General features: G+C 50.1%; 1 protein-coding gene and 1 pseudogene across 2 annotated transcripts in view; both read right to left on the bottom strand.

Moving 5' to 3' along the window:
* The window catches only part of OXA1L (OXA1L mitochondrial inner membrane protein), a 284013-nt gene that overhangs the window by 133786 nt on the left and 131379 nt on the right, over positions 1-18848 (bottom strand). Inside the window, exons 3-4 of one of the 2 annotated variants that reach the window (XM_068376789.1) lie at positions 14322-14424; positions 14067-14183 (exon numbers count right to left, since the gene is read on the bottom strand). In XM_068376789.1, the coding sequence (XP_068232890.1) occupies positions 14067-14183; positions 14322-14424 (220 nt within the window). The remainder of the gene's footprint in view (positions 1-14066; positions 14184-14321; positions 14425-18848) is intronic. The other variant, XM_068376790.1, reaches the window with a different exon arrangement.
* LOC137644723 (5S ribosomal RNA) lies at positions 17934-18052 on the bottom strand (annotated as a pseudogene).

Here is an 18848-nt window from a genome sequence, read left to right as displayed (position 1 = left end):
CGGGACACTGAACAGCCGACCCTGAAACTTCAGGTGTTTCGTTTCTTGTATGGCGTTCTTTTGTAACAGATCCTGGACAAATTCGACTAGGTCCGGAGTGGAATGTTGATGAAATTTGTTCGGAGGAGGAGGCCCTTGAATCCAACTCCACCCCAGTCCCTTGGAGATGATACTGAAAGCCCAGGGACTGAACCTCCATTTGTTGCGGAAGGCATAAAGCCTCCCCCCTACCTGCTGCACCTCAGTATTGGCTTGAGGAGTTGCCTCCACGTCCGCCTCGGAAGTTCTTTCCCTTGCGAAAGACTCTTCCTCTACCTCTGTTCTGGTTTGAACCACGGTGGTAGCCTCTACCTCTGTTATAACTCTGGGAAGAGCTATGAGCCTCATAAGACTGGTTAAAGGCAGGAGAAGTGGTGGAGGCACCGGAAAGCTGGCTCTTAGGGAGCAGAACGGTGACATAGTCGTCCGAAGGAGCCTGAGAGGTGGAAGGCTGTGCAGGAGCAACGGGAGATGGAGGAAGAGGCAGTCGGAAATTGGACGAACTACTCTGCTGTTGCCTGAACTGGGTGGAGGTATACGGGCGGAGCTTCTTCCTACCCCGGGCTTGGTAATTTGCGGGGTCATATTTCCGTTTAGGAGTCAAACCCCAACGGGCTTTAAGGCTCTGATTGACTCTAGTGGCCTCTGCCAAGACTTCCTCTACAAGATCCTCAGGGAAGAGATTTGAACCCCAGCAGGAGGACCGGATAAGCTTATTAGGCTCGTGCCTAATAGTCGCCTCAGCCAGGACGTGTTTGCGACACCTACGTTTAGCAATAGCGAAGTCATAAAGGTCGTAGTATAATGACTGCAACGTAGCCTTATTGAGAGACTTAAAGATACTCTCAGTATCATAAGTTAAGGCTATCGACTCCGTGGACGTGGCCAAGTTCAGAGTACGGCCAACACGTAGGCGGGAATCATACTCCTGTTTAATGAGGGATTCCGGGAGACGGGGAAGCCGCTCACTAAACATAACTGAAGCACAGTCCGCTGATAGCTTGCCAGAGGTAAAAGTGGTATGGACATTGTCCCAACACTCAATGCCAGAAGGAAGAAGGAGGGAGATCGGATCCACCTCTCGGATGGGAGGCAAGGGCTTCTCCTCCAGAGCATATTGGAAAGCAAGCTCTGCTACCTTATTGACGCATGGAGTCACGGTGTTTTTGTCCATTAAGAACATTGTGAAGGAGCTCTTATAAGGCGTCAACATGGTGTTGGTGCAACCAATGTCATTCAGGAACCTAGCCCAAACAGATTGGGCTTGTTCTTTTGGGAAGATGACAGTCTCTTTGGGGACCTTATCTAACCGAACCAGAGCTTCCTCGGTAAGCCTGGCATAACCATGAAATGGAAATGCCAGACCAGGAGGAAAGAATTCAAAGTCCTCTAGAGGACGAGTGCCAAGACCTTCCAAAGTTAACATTCCGTCTGAGAACGGGGAATGAAGAGCCATGCGCCAAGGATTATTCTTGGTAAACGGCGGGAGCTTAGAGGCATCCGGGATGAGAGAGCTTTGGACTCGCTCCGGAGCACCTTGCTCTAATGCCCCAAGTCTCTGACCGATGTTAGAGAACATCGTGTCCATCTTGGCCTGCATTTCCGACACAATCTTAGACTGCATCTCCGACACAATGCGAAGCATGGCTGATTCGGAAAGGCCCGGGCTAGGAGCAGGAGTGGCGGATTGTACTCCCAGGTCGTGAGACTTAGAGGAGGAGCCAGAAGCCTTAGATGACGGGTTTGTATTCAGCTTAGAACTATGGGAAGCCTTGTGAGGCTTACGAGCTTTAGGTGAGGTTCTAGATGTAGACTTATCCTTGGGGGGAACCGGGTGTGATCGTTGAGACGAATCACGGTCCCCAGAAAAACCATGAAAGGAAGAGCGATCAGATGAAGAAGAAAGAGCGGGGCTGAGGATAGGAATCTCAGCGCCGGTAACACCTGCCTCACTTACCACCCTACCTGCATCCGGATCATCCAATAACATGGGTTCAACATCCAGGTTCATGGAAGCAACATTGTCTTCCAGATCTCCGGGGGCATCCGACGGATCTTGTTCTTGATCAATGAACCCCGCTATGATGGCATCAATGTGGGCAATGATGGGAGCTGCAACATGCCTAGCCACAGCGGCTGAAGACTTGGCGTTAGGATAGATCATGGCACAATAGTCTTCGGATAGGACGTAAGGCTGCTTGGATTTCACGTTTCGGGCAAAACCACCAACCCACACTTTCAGTGTGGCCCGAGCCGCAGACTTTTGCTCCGGGGATGCCTGAAATAATAGTGGGCATTATAAAAGGGAAGACTCCCAGTGGTCCTTCAAGACCATAGAGATCTTACTAAATAGTGTATGTATACCAAAAAAAGGTAAAATAAATAAGAAGGCAACATAGCCAACGGGACTCACCGAGTCAGATCCAAGGGTGGTGATGAGGTCAAAACAGACCATACAGTTATCAGGGTGCCATACCACGATGTCCTCCAGCTGAACTCCGCAGAGGGCGTGAGACCGACATACGGTATGGCCACAAGGCTGATGAAGAACAGCCGCACAGGCCGTCGTCTGACAATGCACCATCTATAAAAAGAATAGTATATGAGAAACTGTAGGGGCGGGTCCGGAGGACCCGGGCCTAACATAAGTCCGGGCCTAAACATAAGTCTAACTTAAGACTAAAGTATAGCTATCCATTCCGGTCGAGCCGGGAGCATAAAAAGGATGCAACAAAGAATTAAGACACATGGGGTCTGATTTCCCGGAGCGAGGTTAAGCCCCGGGCCGGGAAATAAAAGTATATCCATAAACCAATTCGTATAGGAACTCCGGGATAGTGATCTGTCATATATAATCATATATAATCATATGAACTGTTATAAATTAATAGGGGGGGCGGAACTGTAGATAAGAACCGCCAACCGAACCCGGAGGGTTTCGTATAACATAATAAAAGTGTGATAAGTGAATATACAATAGGGTGCACCGGGATCCAACTCTGTTGACCGGCGGCCAACCAGTCTAGACAGAGACGAACCCGCCGGGACACCCGGAGGACAAAGTCCATAAACACTGAACTACCCCCTCTAAAAGGAGGGAAGGCAACGGTCCCCTAGGGGAGGGGTGAGAGAAGCCTAGCCGCCCACCTAGCGAGAGGGGGAGCTTGGGGGAGGATCACGTGATACGGAGCAGCAGGGCTACCAACTGACGATCCCCAACCAGACAGATCAAACGGAGTAATAGCACAAATATTCATTATAATAGTAATAGCGTTGAAAAATTATATAAATATACACATAAAAAATTTAGGGCAAGGTATGCAACATAATAAATAAATCACAAAGGACACACCTGATGGCTTATAAAATAACATTGCCGCCTAGTAACGAAGGTCGGCAAGCCATACGATACGTAACTGATATCGGCCCTAAAAATGAACCACGAGGGTTCTAAACGCTAAATAATGAATATCCACAATAACAAATAAAATTTAATTAATAATAAAAATAATACACATAGTAACACCGCGAGTGAAACTAAAAGCTCTCAAAACAGGAGTACCAACTGTAAGCGGAATCAAGCAAGATCGATATGAACGAAGAGAATAAACTCCTATAATTTAAATATTAAACGATCTAGATTGCTCAAAACACAGCAAAACATAGCTTGGTACTTAACTTAGACGGTGTCTCCTGGGAAACCGATGAAGAAGCCATAATCCAAAGGAAAATCGCAAAAACACGAGAGCACAAACAAAAAGCGGGTTACCATAAAGGCGTGCTAAAAGGAGTTGGGTTCTGAGCGGATGCAGAGTTGGTGGTGCCGAGTGAGGTTGAACGGCTCTCCTCTATTGGGGTCTTTGTCGTGGATGAATCTAAATAGTGCGGGACCTCTGGATTATACGCCCAATTTTATACCGACACCAATAGGTGAGCGAGCTAGTTAACCTAGCACTCCTTTACATTTTTTTCTCTGGTATATTTAGCAGTAAATTACCTAAGAATAAGTGCTAAATGGAGCTTATTCACTGGGCGGCACAGGTTCGAGCCCAGAAAACAAATTTTGAGCAAAGCGAAAAATGACAAATTTCGTTGATAATTTGTATTTTTCCTACCGTACAAACCTTAGCTATTTATATGGGGTATTATTTTGGCGGAGCTGAAATGACGAGCCATTAAATTTTATCGAGGGTTAACTACCCCCTCGCTAGTTAGAGGTGGGTAGGGAAGGGGTAGCTAGCTACCCCTCCCCCCCCCCCCCCCCCTCACACACTGTGAATAGCTCAATTCACTTAAAGGTAAGACTTAACTTGGGGGTCAGGGCTGGCGGGTAACATTTGCGTAAATAGCTAAGGTTTGTATGGTAGGAAAAATACAAATTATCTACGAAATTTGTCATTTGTTCCGTAACCTAATACAAACCACGCTATTTACATGGGGTGACTTACCCTTAGGAAGAGCGGAAAGTCCCCAGCCTTCTGGCTTCGGCTTTACCCGGGGACTCCAATTCCGAGTTGTAGAACTCAAGGAATGGGAGTCCCTAACCCTCGCACGTTGTCATGTTTGACCATCGTGCGGCCTACTAGGATGTGTGTGAAGGAGAATAACGTGACTCATCCTAGGAAGTTGACCTGGAGTTCTTTATGTGGAACTCTAGGCTAGGACGTTCCCAATACCACCTTGTCAGGGTATGGAGGACGCGACAGTATTAAGGCTAATACTAGGAGCACAAGGAAGCATTAGTTTACCTGCAGAGGTTGAGGTCAGCTGCGCAAAGACCTGGATGCTGCTATCCCCAAGAGAGGGGAGAATGAAGAAAGAAGTAAGGGCCAGACATACTTTTTCATTCATGCAGTCTAAAACCAGGTAACAATGCCCTCAACCTTCTGCTACCTGTCCATTAAGGAGCCTGAGGTTAGACCAGCTGTTGTGCAGCCACCACAGGGCCGATAGAGAACGTATCGAGGCTCCTGTGGGTCACGTCTTGCAGGTAGTGGGCTGTGAAGGTCGTCTGACGCTTCCAGACCCCAGCTTGTAGAACCTGCGTCACAGAGAAGTTTCTCTTGAAGGCCAGGGAAGTAGCAACACCCCTGACGTCGTGAGCTCTGGGACGACGTGACGGAGGAGAGTCGGGATTCAAGGTGCTGCTTATCACCTTGCGAATCCATGAAGAGATGGAGTTCTTGGTGACCCTCCTCTTTGTCCTCCCTGTGCTCACAAACAAAGCTTGCACATGAGGACGGGCTGCAGCTGTTCTTTTGAGGTAGCGCCTCAGACTCCTGACTGGGAACAGTAACAGATGGTCTGGGTCACTTGTTACAGAACGTAAACTCGTTACCTTGAAGGAGTCGAATCTTGGATCCGACACCCCAGGGTTTTGAGTCTTAGCAATGAACTCAGGGACGAACTTGAACGTTACCTCCCCCCATCCCCTTGAATGGGCAACGTCGTAGGAGAGACCATGAAGTTCACTTACTCGTTTGGCCGAGGCCAACGCAAGTAGGAACACCGTCTTCCACGTTAGGTGGCAATCAGACGCCTGGCGTAATGGTTCAAAGGGAGCTCTTTTCAGAGCCCTGAGCATTTGAACCACGTTCCAAGAAGGGTGTCTGACTTCCGACTGGGGGCAAGTAAGCTCGTAGTTGCGTATGAGTAGAGAAAGTTCCAACGAAGAGGAAATATCCACTCCTTTCAGCCTGAAGGCTAAGCGATAGCCTTTCACCGCCGAGACCGAAAGGCGCATTTCCTCCCGAAGATATACAAGGAACTCCGCTATTGTTGGAATAGTGGCATCGAGCGGAAAGATACCCCTTCCACGACACCAACCACTAAAGACTTTCCACTTCGCCTGGTAGACGCTGGCAGAGGATTCTCGCAGGTGTCGAGACATCCTGTCCGCAACCTGTTGAAAAAATCCTCTCTCCGTGAGGAGTCGCTGGATAGTCTCCAGGCGTGAAGCCGAAGCGAAGCTACGGCCTTGTGGAAGATGTTGCAATGTGGTTGTCTGAGTAGCTCGTGACGTGGAGGGAGTTCTCTTGGGGGTTCCGTTAGGAGTTGCAGAAGGTCCGGGAACCATTCCGCATGATGCCATAGCGGAACTATGAGTCATGGAGAGGTTGACCGATAGGTTGGCCTTGTTGAGCACCCTTCTCATCAGACAAAAAAGTGGGAAGGCGTAAACGTCCATGTTGTCCCACCTGTGTTGAAATGCATCCTGCCAGAGAGCCTTGGGGTCCGGGACTGGAGAGCAGTAAAGGGGCAGCCTGAAATTCAAGGCTGTCGCAAACAGGTCTACAATCGGGGAACCCCACAAAGTCAGGACTTTGTTGGCTATCTGAGGATCCAAAGACCACTCGGTACTCACTATCTGCGTTGCCCTGCTGAGGCTGTCGGCGAGAACATTCCTCTTGCCAGGAATGAAGCGAGCTGACAGTGAGATCGAGCGGGTTTCGGACCATCTCAGAATCTCTACTGCAAGATGGGATAGCTGTTGCGAGAAGGTACTGTGGTGTTGTCGCTCATCACCACCACGGAGTGGCCCGCCAGGATTTGTTGGAACTGTTGAAGAGCCAGAAAAACGGCCTTCAATTCTAGCAGGTTGATGTGTAGGCACCTTTCCGATTCTGACCAAAGGCCTGAGGCTCTTTGGTTCAGAATGTGGGCCCCCCACCCTTGATTTGACGCGTCCGTAAACAGAGTCAAATCTGGGGGGAGGACGAGAAGATCCGCTCCCTTCCGTAGGTTCTCGTCGTCCAGACACCATCGAAGATCCGCCCGTTCCGAAGGTCCTATGGGAACTAGGAACTCCGGGGAATCGTTTCCCTGATTCCATCGTGACTTCAGCCGCCACTGAAGGGATCTAATCCTGAGGCGGCCGTTTGGAACAAGACGAACCAAAGATGATAGATGGCCTAAGAGACGTAACCACAGTTGGGCTGGAAGCTCTTCTTGTTTGAGGAAAGGTTCTGCTACCTTCCTCAGCCTTGCTATCCTTTCGTCTGGTGGAAAGGCTTTGTGGAGAATCGTGTCTAGTTTCATGCCTAGGTATACCAGTTTCTTCGTAGGGCGCAGAGAGGACTTCTCGAGATTTACCAAGATCCCTAGATCTTGGCAAACTTCCAGAAGCCTGTGTCGGTGTCGCAGAAGGGTCGACTCAGAGTCTGCCAGGATTAGCCAGTCGTCCAGATAACGAAGGAGACGGATGCCGTTCCTGTGAGCCCACGACGAGATCAGAGTGAACACCTTGGTGAACACCTGGGGTGCGTGGAGAGACCGAAACACAGCACCTTGAACTGGTAGGTCTTGCTGTCTAGGCTGAATCTTAAGTACTTCCAGGAAGACGGATGGATGGGGATCTGGAAGTACGCGTCCTTCAGATCCAGAGTGCACATAGTCTTGTGGTCTCACTGCAAGTCTGACCGTTCCCGCTGTCTCCATACTGAAACGAGTTTGTACGACAAACTTGTTTAGTGCTGAGAGGTCGATGACCGGTCTCCAGCCTCCAGACGCCTTCTTTACGAGAAAGAGTCAACTGAAGAAGCCTGGGGAGCCGTCGTCGACCTCCTGGAGAGCATCCTTCTTGAGCATGGTCTCGACTTCTGCCCGGAGGGCCAACCCCTTTGCCGATCCCAAGGCATAGGAGTTCAACGACACTCGATTCGCTGTCAGGGGAGGTAGAGATGTTGTGAACGGGACGCGATACCCTTGACCGATCACAGAGACCGTCCAAGGGTCGACCCCGAGTTGCTGCCACCTCTGCACGCAACTTTTTAGGCATCCTCCCACAGGTGGACACGCGGGGGGACTGCCACTCCTAGTGTTTGCGACCTTTGCCGGTTCCTCTAGGAGTTCTACGTCCCTTAGAGGACTTGCCGCGTTTATTGTCTTTCAGCTGAAAGGACTGCGTCTTAGACACCCTTGTCTTAGCTGCCGGAGCCTGCTTAGGTGTCTTGCGAGGCTGCTGTTGACGTTGTTGTTGAGGGGCTGGAGGTTTATAGGGCCGAGATGTCAGGGCCCTTTGGAGGAGAGAGTCCTGGTTCGATCTCCTCCACCTCTCAGCCGTTTGCTCAATGTCACGAGGCTCCAGTAACTTCCCTCCAAAAATAGAGGAGTGCCTGAGCCTGCTGATGTCTGCAGTGGGGATCTTCGGATGGAACCTCTCGGACACCGAATCGCGTCTTTTGAGGATCATGTTGGCCCACAGGTTAGTGACCTGGTGAGCTAAAAACTGAATAGAGCGAGTGCCCGAGAGTAGGAAGGTCTCCAAAGCTTTCCTATTGCTCTCCTTGTACAGATCCTCGGATCGCAATAGGATGCCCAGAGACCCAAGCCAGAGATCAAGCCACGAAGTTGCCTGCATGGCACTCTTCGCGACTTTTTCCAGGTTTTGGGTCTCTGACGCTGCAAACGTCACCTGCTGGGTAGAGAGCTTCTCGAAAGAAGTTCCCTTTGCTAGTTCTTCCACGGAATGATGGAGTGGAAGAGACATGCAAGACTCCCCGTCGATCTCGAAATACCTCCTCTGTTGGACTAGAGGAGGTGGGAGGAGTTTGAACCCGGCAGAAGAACGTCCTGAGGAGGTCAGACCGGAGAGTTGAGCTTTGACCTTGTCTCTGGCGCCTTTCACCCCTTTAGACCAGGGCAAAGCCGCACTAGTCTTGGGGGGCTTCTGGACACCAAAGACCTCGTCAAGCACGATGTCTTTCCCCTCGCGAGGGGCTGTCTCTGGGTCCTTGATTTTGTTGAGCTCCCTCATCAATCCAAGGACCTGCCAGAACGCATGTTCTGACACGCTGTGCTCTCCTCTTGGTGGACTGGCAGCTAAGTCTCCCAAACGTGGACGTCCTCCCCAGGGATAGCTGGCTCTTGACGAATCTTCGATGAAGATTTTGGAACAGTCTTGGTGTCCTTCGATTCCCTCCTGGGAGGGAAGTAGGACTCCAACAAAGACGCCCGAGGAGGACCCTCCTCACGTGCAACCCCTCCTCTATCCGGAGAAAATTCTCCCCTTGGTGCCAAGGGAGAATTCTCCGAGTTAGAGGAATCCCCCGAGGACGAGATAAACTCATCTACAGGAGGGGGTGGAGCTGCAGAGGTTGGAGAAGGAGAAGGGGTCCGCCTGATGGGGTTCCTGGAGACCAGCTTTTCCCGGGGAGGAGTCACCACGAGGCCCACTCCTTTCCTTTTCTTCAACGGTGGAGAACCCGTAACAGGGTCCCGTCCCTGATCAGTGCTGGAAGGCTTAATAGCCTGGACCACAGCATTGATCATGTGGCGGAACCATGGTAGACGGATAACTGACTCTGTGTCAGCAATCCCCGCTGGAGAAAAGGGGATCTCGCGACCCTTAGGAGTGGACACCACGGGGCCTTCCTGAAAAGAAAAAGATGATTGCCTCGACCTCTCTGCCGATCTTTCTTGTTCTGTCGTTGTCCTCCTCTTGCGTGGAGGTGAATCCTGGGAACGCCTCCCAGGAGGAGCGTCCTGCTGATGATCCTTGCAATCCGTATGACCCACACAGGCGGGTACGATGCCGCGCCCGGGAGAGCTTGTGAAAGAAGTTTCGCGCGCGGGCAAGGGCGCGCGCGAGCGTGGGCACGTGAGGGCGCACGTAAGCGTGGCGATAGAGCGCGCTGGCGCGCAGGCGAGGTAGCGCGATGGCCCGTAGGCGAACGTCCTATGGGTGAGCGTTCGCGCGTAGGAGAATGGCGACCATAGGACCGCGCGTGGTGGCGCGCAGGTGATTTGTGCGCAGGTGAATGGCACGCAGGAGAGTATGCACGAGGTCGAGTAGGAGAGCGTGCATATGAACGCGTAGGAGAACGTTCCAGAGAACGAGCTGGCGAGTGGGCGCGCGACCTCTTAGGAGAGCGCTGGTAATGGTGGGAGGGAGAGAGATGTCTCCTAGAAGACTTGGTCTCCCTCAACTGGTGGCGCGCAGATCTGTCAGTGATTGGGGCGCATGAAGGAGAGGCCCCTTCTTTAGAGCCTGCAGGCCCCACAGCATGTTGGCGTGAAGGGCGAGCTGTAGGAGATCGTGGGCGTGGGTGCGCCAAACTTAAGAGGCGCTCAGTAATCGAAGGGCGCGCAGGAGCAACTGGGAGTGCAGGAATCGACGAGTGAGGCAAAAGTGAACCCTTGCGAGCGTCTGAATCAGAAGATCTTGAGGGCGCTGGCGAGCGTGAGCGCGCAGGGCGTGCAACAGGCACAGGCACTAGTGCGTGCTTGCGCGCGCGCATGAGAGTGATGGCACGCAGTGCGCCCATCAGGAAATTGTTGCTTCTCAGGGTGGGGGCGCCCTAAGGAGCGCTGGCGAGCAGAGGAGCGCTGGCGAGCAGGGGAGCTCTGGCGAGTAGGAGATCGCTGGCACGTTGGAAGGCGTTGTACCTTCTCTGGATGTCCAGGAGAGCGCTGGCGCGCAGGATATCGCTGGCGCGCAGGATATCGCTGGCACGTTGGGGAGCGTTGGTCCTTCACAGGCTGAAGAGCGCGCCCAGAAAGGCGCTGGCGAGCAGGAGATCACTGGCGCGTTGGGGAGCGTTGATCATCGTCAAGATGAAGAGCGCGCCCAGGGGCGCACTGGCGAGCAGGAGAGTGCTGGCACACAGGAGATCGCTGGCACGTTGGAGAGCGCTGGCGAACAGGAGATCGTTGACGAGTAGGTGACGAAGATGACCTACGCTCAACTGTACGCAAGCGCGCAGGTGCCAGGGACTTAACCCCAGAGTCCTTTTCCCCCGAAGGGGACGGTGCCTGTAGGATTACAGGTGACGGCAGCACTGAAGATCTGGCAGGAGTAGGGGATCGTGAACGATCCGCAGAGAGGTCAAGGGATGTTGCAGGTATGACCTTTTCCTGACGAGGTAGTTCCTCCACAGGGGGAGGAGAAGGAGACCCAAAGAGGTGCCTCTTCACCCCTTTATAGGGAGAAGGGAGCCCCCTCTCTCGAAGAGACCTATGGGCCTTACGTCGAATGCGACCCCTGGGTAAGGAGTCAGGGTCATCGGTCCTTCGTAGAGGTGTTTCTGAAAGCGCGCTCCCCCGGGGGGGAGACGAGCTCGCAGGAGAGACCGGAGGACCCACCTTCCCCTTCGAAGGCTGCGCGGAAGGGAGAGGTGAGTCTTCAGCAACATCCGAGGCAGCAGGAACAAGGGTTTGACTTGTCACGTCAGAACGGACAGTCAAAACAGTGTCGACAATGTCCGAAGGATAAACCTCCGGAATTACCGGCGACTATTTGACTGCAGCCCCCAGCTGCAACAAGTCAAACAGGCCTTCCTTGGAGGGAGTGCCCTTAAGCCCCAAGGAAGCCCAAAGCTGAAATAAACCATGGTTAGATACCGTACAGTCAAATTCATCAAAATATAAAATATCCTCCCCCGGGGGAGGAGAGGGAACAACTTCGCTAAGGGAGGCCACGCCCTCTCCACCACCCCGAGGTTGGCAAAAACCACTAGGGCCTGCGATCTCACTCGGCGGTTTCACAGGTGAAGCCGGACGAGGGAGACCTTCGGAGGAGGTTCGGGCGGCGCAAGAGGAGTCCTTAGAGACCTCCTGCTTCTTGAAAGTCACCTTCGAAGGAGATCGGTCTCTCTTGGACTTCTTCTTGCGCCTACGGCCGAACTTCTCCCACTGGGAGGCAGACCACTCCCTGCACTCACTGCACACATTTTCCTTGTCACACCGTTGACCTCGGCAAAGGGGGCAAAGGGCGTGAGGATCCGTATCCATAGAGGACATAAAAGTCGATTAGGAAATCCAGGGCAAGTACGCATTGTTATAGAGTTGAGGCCAACTTCACACACAAACTGTTTAAAGAGAAAGCAGAAAAAGATTATAGGCTGTCAAGCGAGGGTGAGAGCAGAAACGTCTGATCATCACCCGAGCCAAAAGTGAATTGAGCTACGCACAGTGTGAGGGGGGGGAGGGGTAGCTAGCTACCCCTTCCCTATCCCCCGCTAACTAGCGAGGGGGTAGTTAACCCTCGTTAAAATTTAATAGCTCGTCATTTCAGCTCCGCCAAAATAATACCCCATGTAAATAGCGTGGTTTGTATTAGGTTACGGAACAAATCTATTTTTGGGTGATATGACCATGTCGTCTTGATGGACCCTCCCTCCTTTCTAAAAGGAGTATACAACTATGTAACAAAGTTCCCACCCGAAACTACTCTATCTGCGGCTATCCATGCTTAATTGCAACAAGGAATAGTACGCCGTGGTAGTACTGGGAGGGGATCCACCAGGTAACCTTGATAACGGCTCCCCTTCAATTTCGCCACTCTTCCCCCTCAAAGCGAAAACTCTATTCGGGGTGAAGATTGCTATGTGTCGTATCAAGAAATACGTCCCCTGATATCATGCGATATCCTCAAGACTTATATTAAGGATACTTGCGCCAGGAGTTAGAATTCTGGAGACCTGTGGTCAATTCTCTGGGAGTATCACTGTAGCCAAATATCCCATAGAAAGCTACCTAAAGGAACCTTCCCACAGGACAACATGGCCATATCACCCAAAAATAGATTTTTCGCTTTGCTCAAAATCCGTTTATTGGTGTTTTGGTGGCATTGGGGGTGGAATACAGTGGGAAAATCGATGAGAGAATGCTTTCTGCACGGTTAGAAACCGTATGCCAACATAGAAATACACTAAAATACACGTTACATAACATGAATAAGGACTAAAATTACAAGTGTTACAGTTGGTGGTGGGGTTTCGGGGGGGGGGGGGGGGGTTGAATAATGCCTCAGGTAGGGAATGTCGCCACTGGCTAGAGAAAGTAGTGCGATTCTACATATTGTAGTAACATAAAAACTGACTAAAATAGCTCTTACATAATCAGAAATAAAGGCTAAAACCCAAAAGACTTTGTTGATTGGATGAAGAAAGGAGGGGAGGCTAATATCAGGGAGGGGAGGAGATTTTCCTGAGTGTAAACTGTGTGATATACAGCAATGTGCTGCACTCCTTTGTATGATATACAAGTAATTTTAACTTCCATATGGTTTATATTTGTAAAAGAGGTATCTGAGAAGTCATCGTCTGTATCACGTAACTGTTTTGAGATCAAACGACGTCATTGTAGTGAAGGGGACCGGCATGTTTTGACATCATTGCAGTGAAGGGGACGAGCATGTTTTCACATCAAACGACATCATTGGAGTGAAGGGGACAGGGCATGTTTTGACGTCAGACGATGTTATTGTAGTGAAAGGGACCATGTATGTTTTGACGTGAAATGATGTCATTGTAGTGAAGAGGACAGGTCATGTTTTGACGTCAAACGATGTCATTGTAGTGAAGAGGACAGGGCATGTTTTGACCACAAACAACGTCATTGTAGTGAAGGGGACCGTGCATGTTTTGACGTCAAACAACGTCATTGTAGTGAAGGGGACCAGGCATGTTTTGACGTCAAACGACGTCATTGTAGTGAAGGAGACCTTGCATGTTTAGACGTCAAACAACGTCATTATAGTGAAGGGGACCGTGTATGTTTTGACATTAAACGACGTCATTTTAGTGAAGGGGACTGGCCATATTTTGACGTCAAACGACGTCTTTGTAGTGAAAGGGAACGTGCATATCTTGATGTACAAACGACGTTACTGTAGTGAAGAGGGCCATGCATGTTTTGACGTCAAACAACATCATTGTAGTGAAGGAGACTGTGCATGTTTTGACATCAAATGACATCATTATAGTGAAGGGCACCGTGCATGTTTTGAAGTCAGAAGACATCAATGTAGTGAAGGGGACGGGCATATTTTGATGTCAAATGACATTGTAGTGAAGGGGACCATGCATGTTTTGATGTCAAACGATGTCATTGTAGTGAAGGGGATCGTGCATATTTTGACGTCATTGAAGTGAAGGGTCCGTGCATGTTTTGTTCATTGTAGTAAAGGGGCCCATGCATGTTCTGACGTCAAACGACGTCATTGTAGTGAAGGGGACCGGGCATGTTTTGATGACAAATGACGTCATCATAGGGAAGGGGTTAATCTTTAGACTTAGAATAAGTACCTATAATTGCTTCTGAGGCATTTGTAATATTTGAAGAATCCACGACAGACTTATCCTCAAGGGCAGTAATAACTGTTTCCACAGAGGACACTGATACATCTTCATAGATAACACTACCTGTTTCCAAACGAGAAATTTTCAATTACAGTACAGTATAACAATAGTTAAAAGAAAATTACTTATTTTCAGTTAAACCAAACACTGCAAGAACTCCAGATTCATCAAATTTAGTAAACAAAACCACTTATTGTATACCTTCAGTGCTGATGACTGGAGAGGCCTCAGCTATACTGTCATTAGGATGGAGTTCTGTTGCACTGTCATTTGGAAAGGGTTCTGCTGCATTAACAATAAAAGCCTGTGAAATGGTAAATTATTTTAAAAATTAAATTATAATTATAAAATTTATTATTTCTATATTCAATTGATGTTCATATTGCATATTACTTCTCTCTTGAGGCTGTTTAAATGTCAATGCCTATACCACTAAAAATTCCCATTTTCTCTTGCCAAATGCTGTCCCCTCTGGGAACCATTTAACTATCTTAGAGTTAATGGCAAATATCTAGTTAATGATGGGTTATAATTCCTTTCAGTTCTCAAAGTTGGAACAAAATCATTAGTTTCTTGACATCACTGGTCAGTGGAGTGGAAAGGGGTTAAGAACAGTACTGTATATGGAAATGAGGTGATTACAGAAATTATAAATTTCACCATTAAAATCCTGTTTATTTCTATAAAACTCCCCTGACTTTCATACAGCTAACTCCAACACTGATAAAGGCCGGTTAATAAAAGAAAAAGATGGCAAAATAACAATCTACATCAACAAATTTATCACTCACCTGAGACTCACTTGAAAGGTAACCAATCCTAACCCAAAGAAAAATAATTACTTGAATATCCAGATGGGGTTCCAAACCTATTTCCAATATCAACACTTTAAAACTAAATTCTTACACAATAATTAAAACTTTATAGGTAATATGACAAATTCGAAAATAATTTGTATTTTTCCTAACCATACAAACCTTAGCTATTTACATTGGGTTTACCTTTTAGCGCAGCTGAAATGGCGAGCCATTAGAATTTAACGAGGGTGTATTACCCCCGCGCTAGTTAGCGTGGGGGTAGGGGAGTGGTAGCTAGCTACCCCCCCCCACCTCTCACACACAGGTGAATGCTCACTTTCACTTAGAGGTAGGACTTGTCTTGGGGGACAGGGCTAGCGGGCAAATATGTATAAATAGCTGAGGTTTGTATGGTTAGGAAAAATACAAATTATCTTCGAATTTGTCATTTGTTCCGTAACCGAAATACAAACCACGTTATTTACATTGGGTGACTTACCCCTTAGGTAGGGTGGAAAGTCCCCAGCCATACTGGCTTTGGCTTTACTCGGGGACTCAGAATCCGAGTGAGTCGCACTCGAGAAAAGGAGTCCCTGCACCTCACAAGTTCCTTGCTCCGCAAGGAACTGTGTGTGGCCTACATAAGCTTGTGTGTGAAGGAAGAAGTGTGACCCGTCCTAGGCAGTTGACCTGGAGTTCCAGAAGGAACTCTGGGTTAGGACGTTCCAATACCACCTCGTCAGGGTATGGGGGACGCGACAGTATTGACTCAATACTCGGAACACAAGGAAGCATGGTTTACCTGCAGAGGTTCGAGGTCAGCTATGCAGAGACCAGGATGCTGCTTCCCCGTAGAGGGGATGATGAAGAAAGAAATAAGGGCCAGACATACTTCTTTCGTTCATGCAGACTAAAACCTGATAACAATGCCCTCAACCTTCTGCTACCTGTCCAAAACGGAGCCTGAGGTTAGACCAGCTGTTGTGTAGCCACCACAGAGCGATAGAAAACCTATCGAAACTCCTGTGGGTCACGCCCTGCAGGAAGCGGGCTGCAAAGGTCATTAGACGCTTCCAGACTCCAGTTTGTAGCACCTGCGTCACAGAGTAGTATTACACGAAGGCGAGGGATGTTGCGATGTATCCAACATCGTGCTGTAGGGTGATGTGACGGGAGAGGGTCTGGAGACAGGTCAAGATGAATGTCCTTGAGTACGAGCTGAAGAGGTATACTGGTGACTCTCCCCCGTGTCCTCCTTGTGCTCCCAAATCGACTGCAACTGAGGACAAAATGCAGCTGTTCCCAAAGCTAACCTCTCGACTCCTTTACTGGCAAGAAAGAGAAGGTCTTGGGACATCAGATACAGAATGGAGACTCGAAATCTTGAAGGAATTGGACCGAAGGGCCGGGACCCCAAGATTCTGAGTCTAGCCAACAACTCAGGAGCGAACCTGAATGTTGCCTTCCCCTCTTCCTTAGAAAGGGCGGAGTCGTACGAGACCAAGAAGATTGCATACACACTGGCCGTGGCCAGAGTGAGCAGGAGACCCAAGACGGAATACAATCCGAGGCCTGTCGTAAAGGGTCTTGAGAAGATCTCTTAAGGGACTAAAACGTCCGAGCCATGCTCCAAGTTGGAGATCTCCCTCCGACTAGGGCAGGGACGATCGTAGCTTCGCATGAGCAAGGAAAGATCCAGCGGGCAGGAAAAAGTTATTCCTTTAAGCCTGAAGGTCAGGGAAAGGCAGAGCGACAGGCTTCATTGCCGAGAGCGGAAAGGAGTTTCCTCCCGCCGAAAGGCAATAAGACCGTTATTGCTGGAGAAGAGGCCTCAAGGGAAGAGGTATATCTCCCACGGCACCAACCACCGAAGACTCTTCACTTTGCCTGGAAGACCCTGCGGATGACTACCGCAGATGACGCGACCTTCGTCACGCGATTGTAGCGGGTTGTCTCTTCTTGAGGAAGAAGCGTAGTGTCTCCAAGGCATAAAGCCGAAGCGACGCCCCGGTTCGTGAAAGATATTGCAGTGTGGTTGTTTGAGTAGTCTGTGCCGTGGGAGAAGCTTTTCCGGGAGTTCCGTCAGGGGAAGCAGAGGGTCCAGAAACCGTTCTGCGCATAGTCCCAGTGGAGCTCTCCCATGAAAGGTTGACAGGCAACCTGGTCTTGTTGAGACCCATTCTCCACAGACAAAAAGGAGGGAAGACGCAGGCGTCGAAGTTGTCCCACCATCACCGGAATGCATCTTGCCGGAGTCTCGGGGTCTGAGACTGGGGGGAAGAACAGCGGAAGCTTGAGGTTCCAAGCTGTCGCGACCAGGTCCCCCAGACCAGGACTTGCTGGTTACTCAAGGCCAAAGACCCCCAGGTACACTCTCTCTACGAGGCTCTGCTCGGATAGTCGAAGAGAACATTCCTCTGCCTGGAATGAAAGAGCCGATGGTGGTATTGAGAGTATCTCAATCATCTCGGTATCTCTACTGCAAGATGTGAAGGTGTGAAAATGCGTCCCTTGCTGGTTAGAACACGCCAGAATCATGAAGTCGACGCGCACGGAGCTGTAGGATCTGTAGAGGGGCTAGACTACGGCCCCTAAGCCTGCCTGAATGATGGAGAGGTATCCTTCAGGTCCTGACCATAGGCCTGGAACAGGACAGCCCCCCCGCCCCCTTTTCTTAGATGAGTCCGAGAACAGCATCAAGAATGTGGGGAAAGGACGAGAATATCCACTCCCATCAGGAGGTTCCATAGGTCAACACCCATTGCAGGTCTAATAGTTCCGCTGGTCCTATAGGGGCCAGGAAGTCCGGTTAATCGTTGCCTGAAACCACCGGAACTTGGACCTCCACACATGGAACTTATCCTGAGGCAACCGTTTGGACTATAGACGGGTCAATGAGGAAAGGAGAACTAGGAAACGGTCCCAGGTAGGGCTGAAAGCTCTGCTTGACTGAGAACAGGTACTACGACTCTCCTCAGCCTTGCCACAGTCAACTGAAGGGAAGGCTCGGAGGATGTGGCAACAGAATCTGGCGTCCCCAGGTGGTCACCCATCCAAGTACCGACCAGAACCGACGTTGCTTAACCTCGCTGGACGGACGAGAAGCGGGGTTTCCAAAGTGGTAAGGCCGTTGACTCAATATCATGGCCAGATACTCCAGATGTTGAGGCAGAAGAAGAGAAGGCTCCTAGCAAAATACCATGAACCCACACTCATGGTAAGCATCCGGAAGCTTGTCCCGGCGCTGAAGAAGGTCGAACCCGAGCCTACCGGAGTTGACCAGCCCTCCAAAAAGCGAAGGAGGCGGAAGCCTGCACCTGAGCGGCCATGAGGAAAGCAGGGAGAGTTCTCTGGGGAAAAAATCCTGCGATGCCACGGCGGGATCGCCATACTGCATCATAAGCAGGAATACTTGCAGTCTAGGCTGAATTCCACGAGCTCCCTGGAAGATGGATGGAATGGAAACTGAAAGTATCCGTCCTTCCGATCCAGGGTTTAAGGAGTCCTGTCGCCTCGTTACAGTCTGATCGATTCTGCTGTTCTACGCTGGCCGAAGTTTGTTCGACAAACTTGATCAGGGCTGAGAGGTCGACTACAGAACTCCCATCCCAGATCCTTCCTTACAAGAAAGGATCGACTGAAGAAGCCAGGGGTGAAGCCGTCGATGATCCTATGGAGGACCTTCGCCTAAGGTATGGATCATTCTGCCCAACCGGGCAACTCTTGCCGACGCTATGGCATAGAGGTTCAGAGACACTGACTTCGCTGACAGAGACGGCAGGCGCGATATCCTTGGCTGATCACAGAGATCGTGCGGGAATGGGCATCGGGAAGCTGTCATCCGGATGAGTAACCTTAAGCATCCTCCCAGCGTGAAACCTGCAATCCTAGAGTTCGTGAACTCTGCCGCTCCCTCTAGGACTATGCCCCC

This window comes from Palaemon carinicauda, chromosome 7, assembly GCF_036898095.1.
Source record: "Palaemon carinicauda isolate YSFRI2023 chromosome 7, ASM3689809v2, whole genome shotgun sequence".
NCBI classification, from domain to species: domain Eukaryota; kingdom Metazoa; phylum Arthropoda; class Malacostraca; order Decapoda; family Palaemonidae; genus Palaemon; species Palaemon carinicauda.
This window is presented reverse-complemented; position numbering and strand designations above follow the sequence as displayed.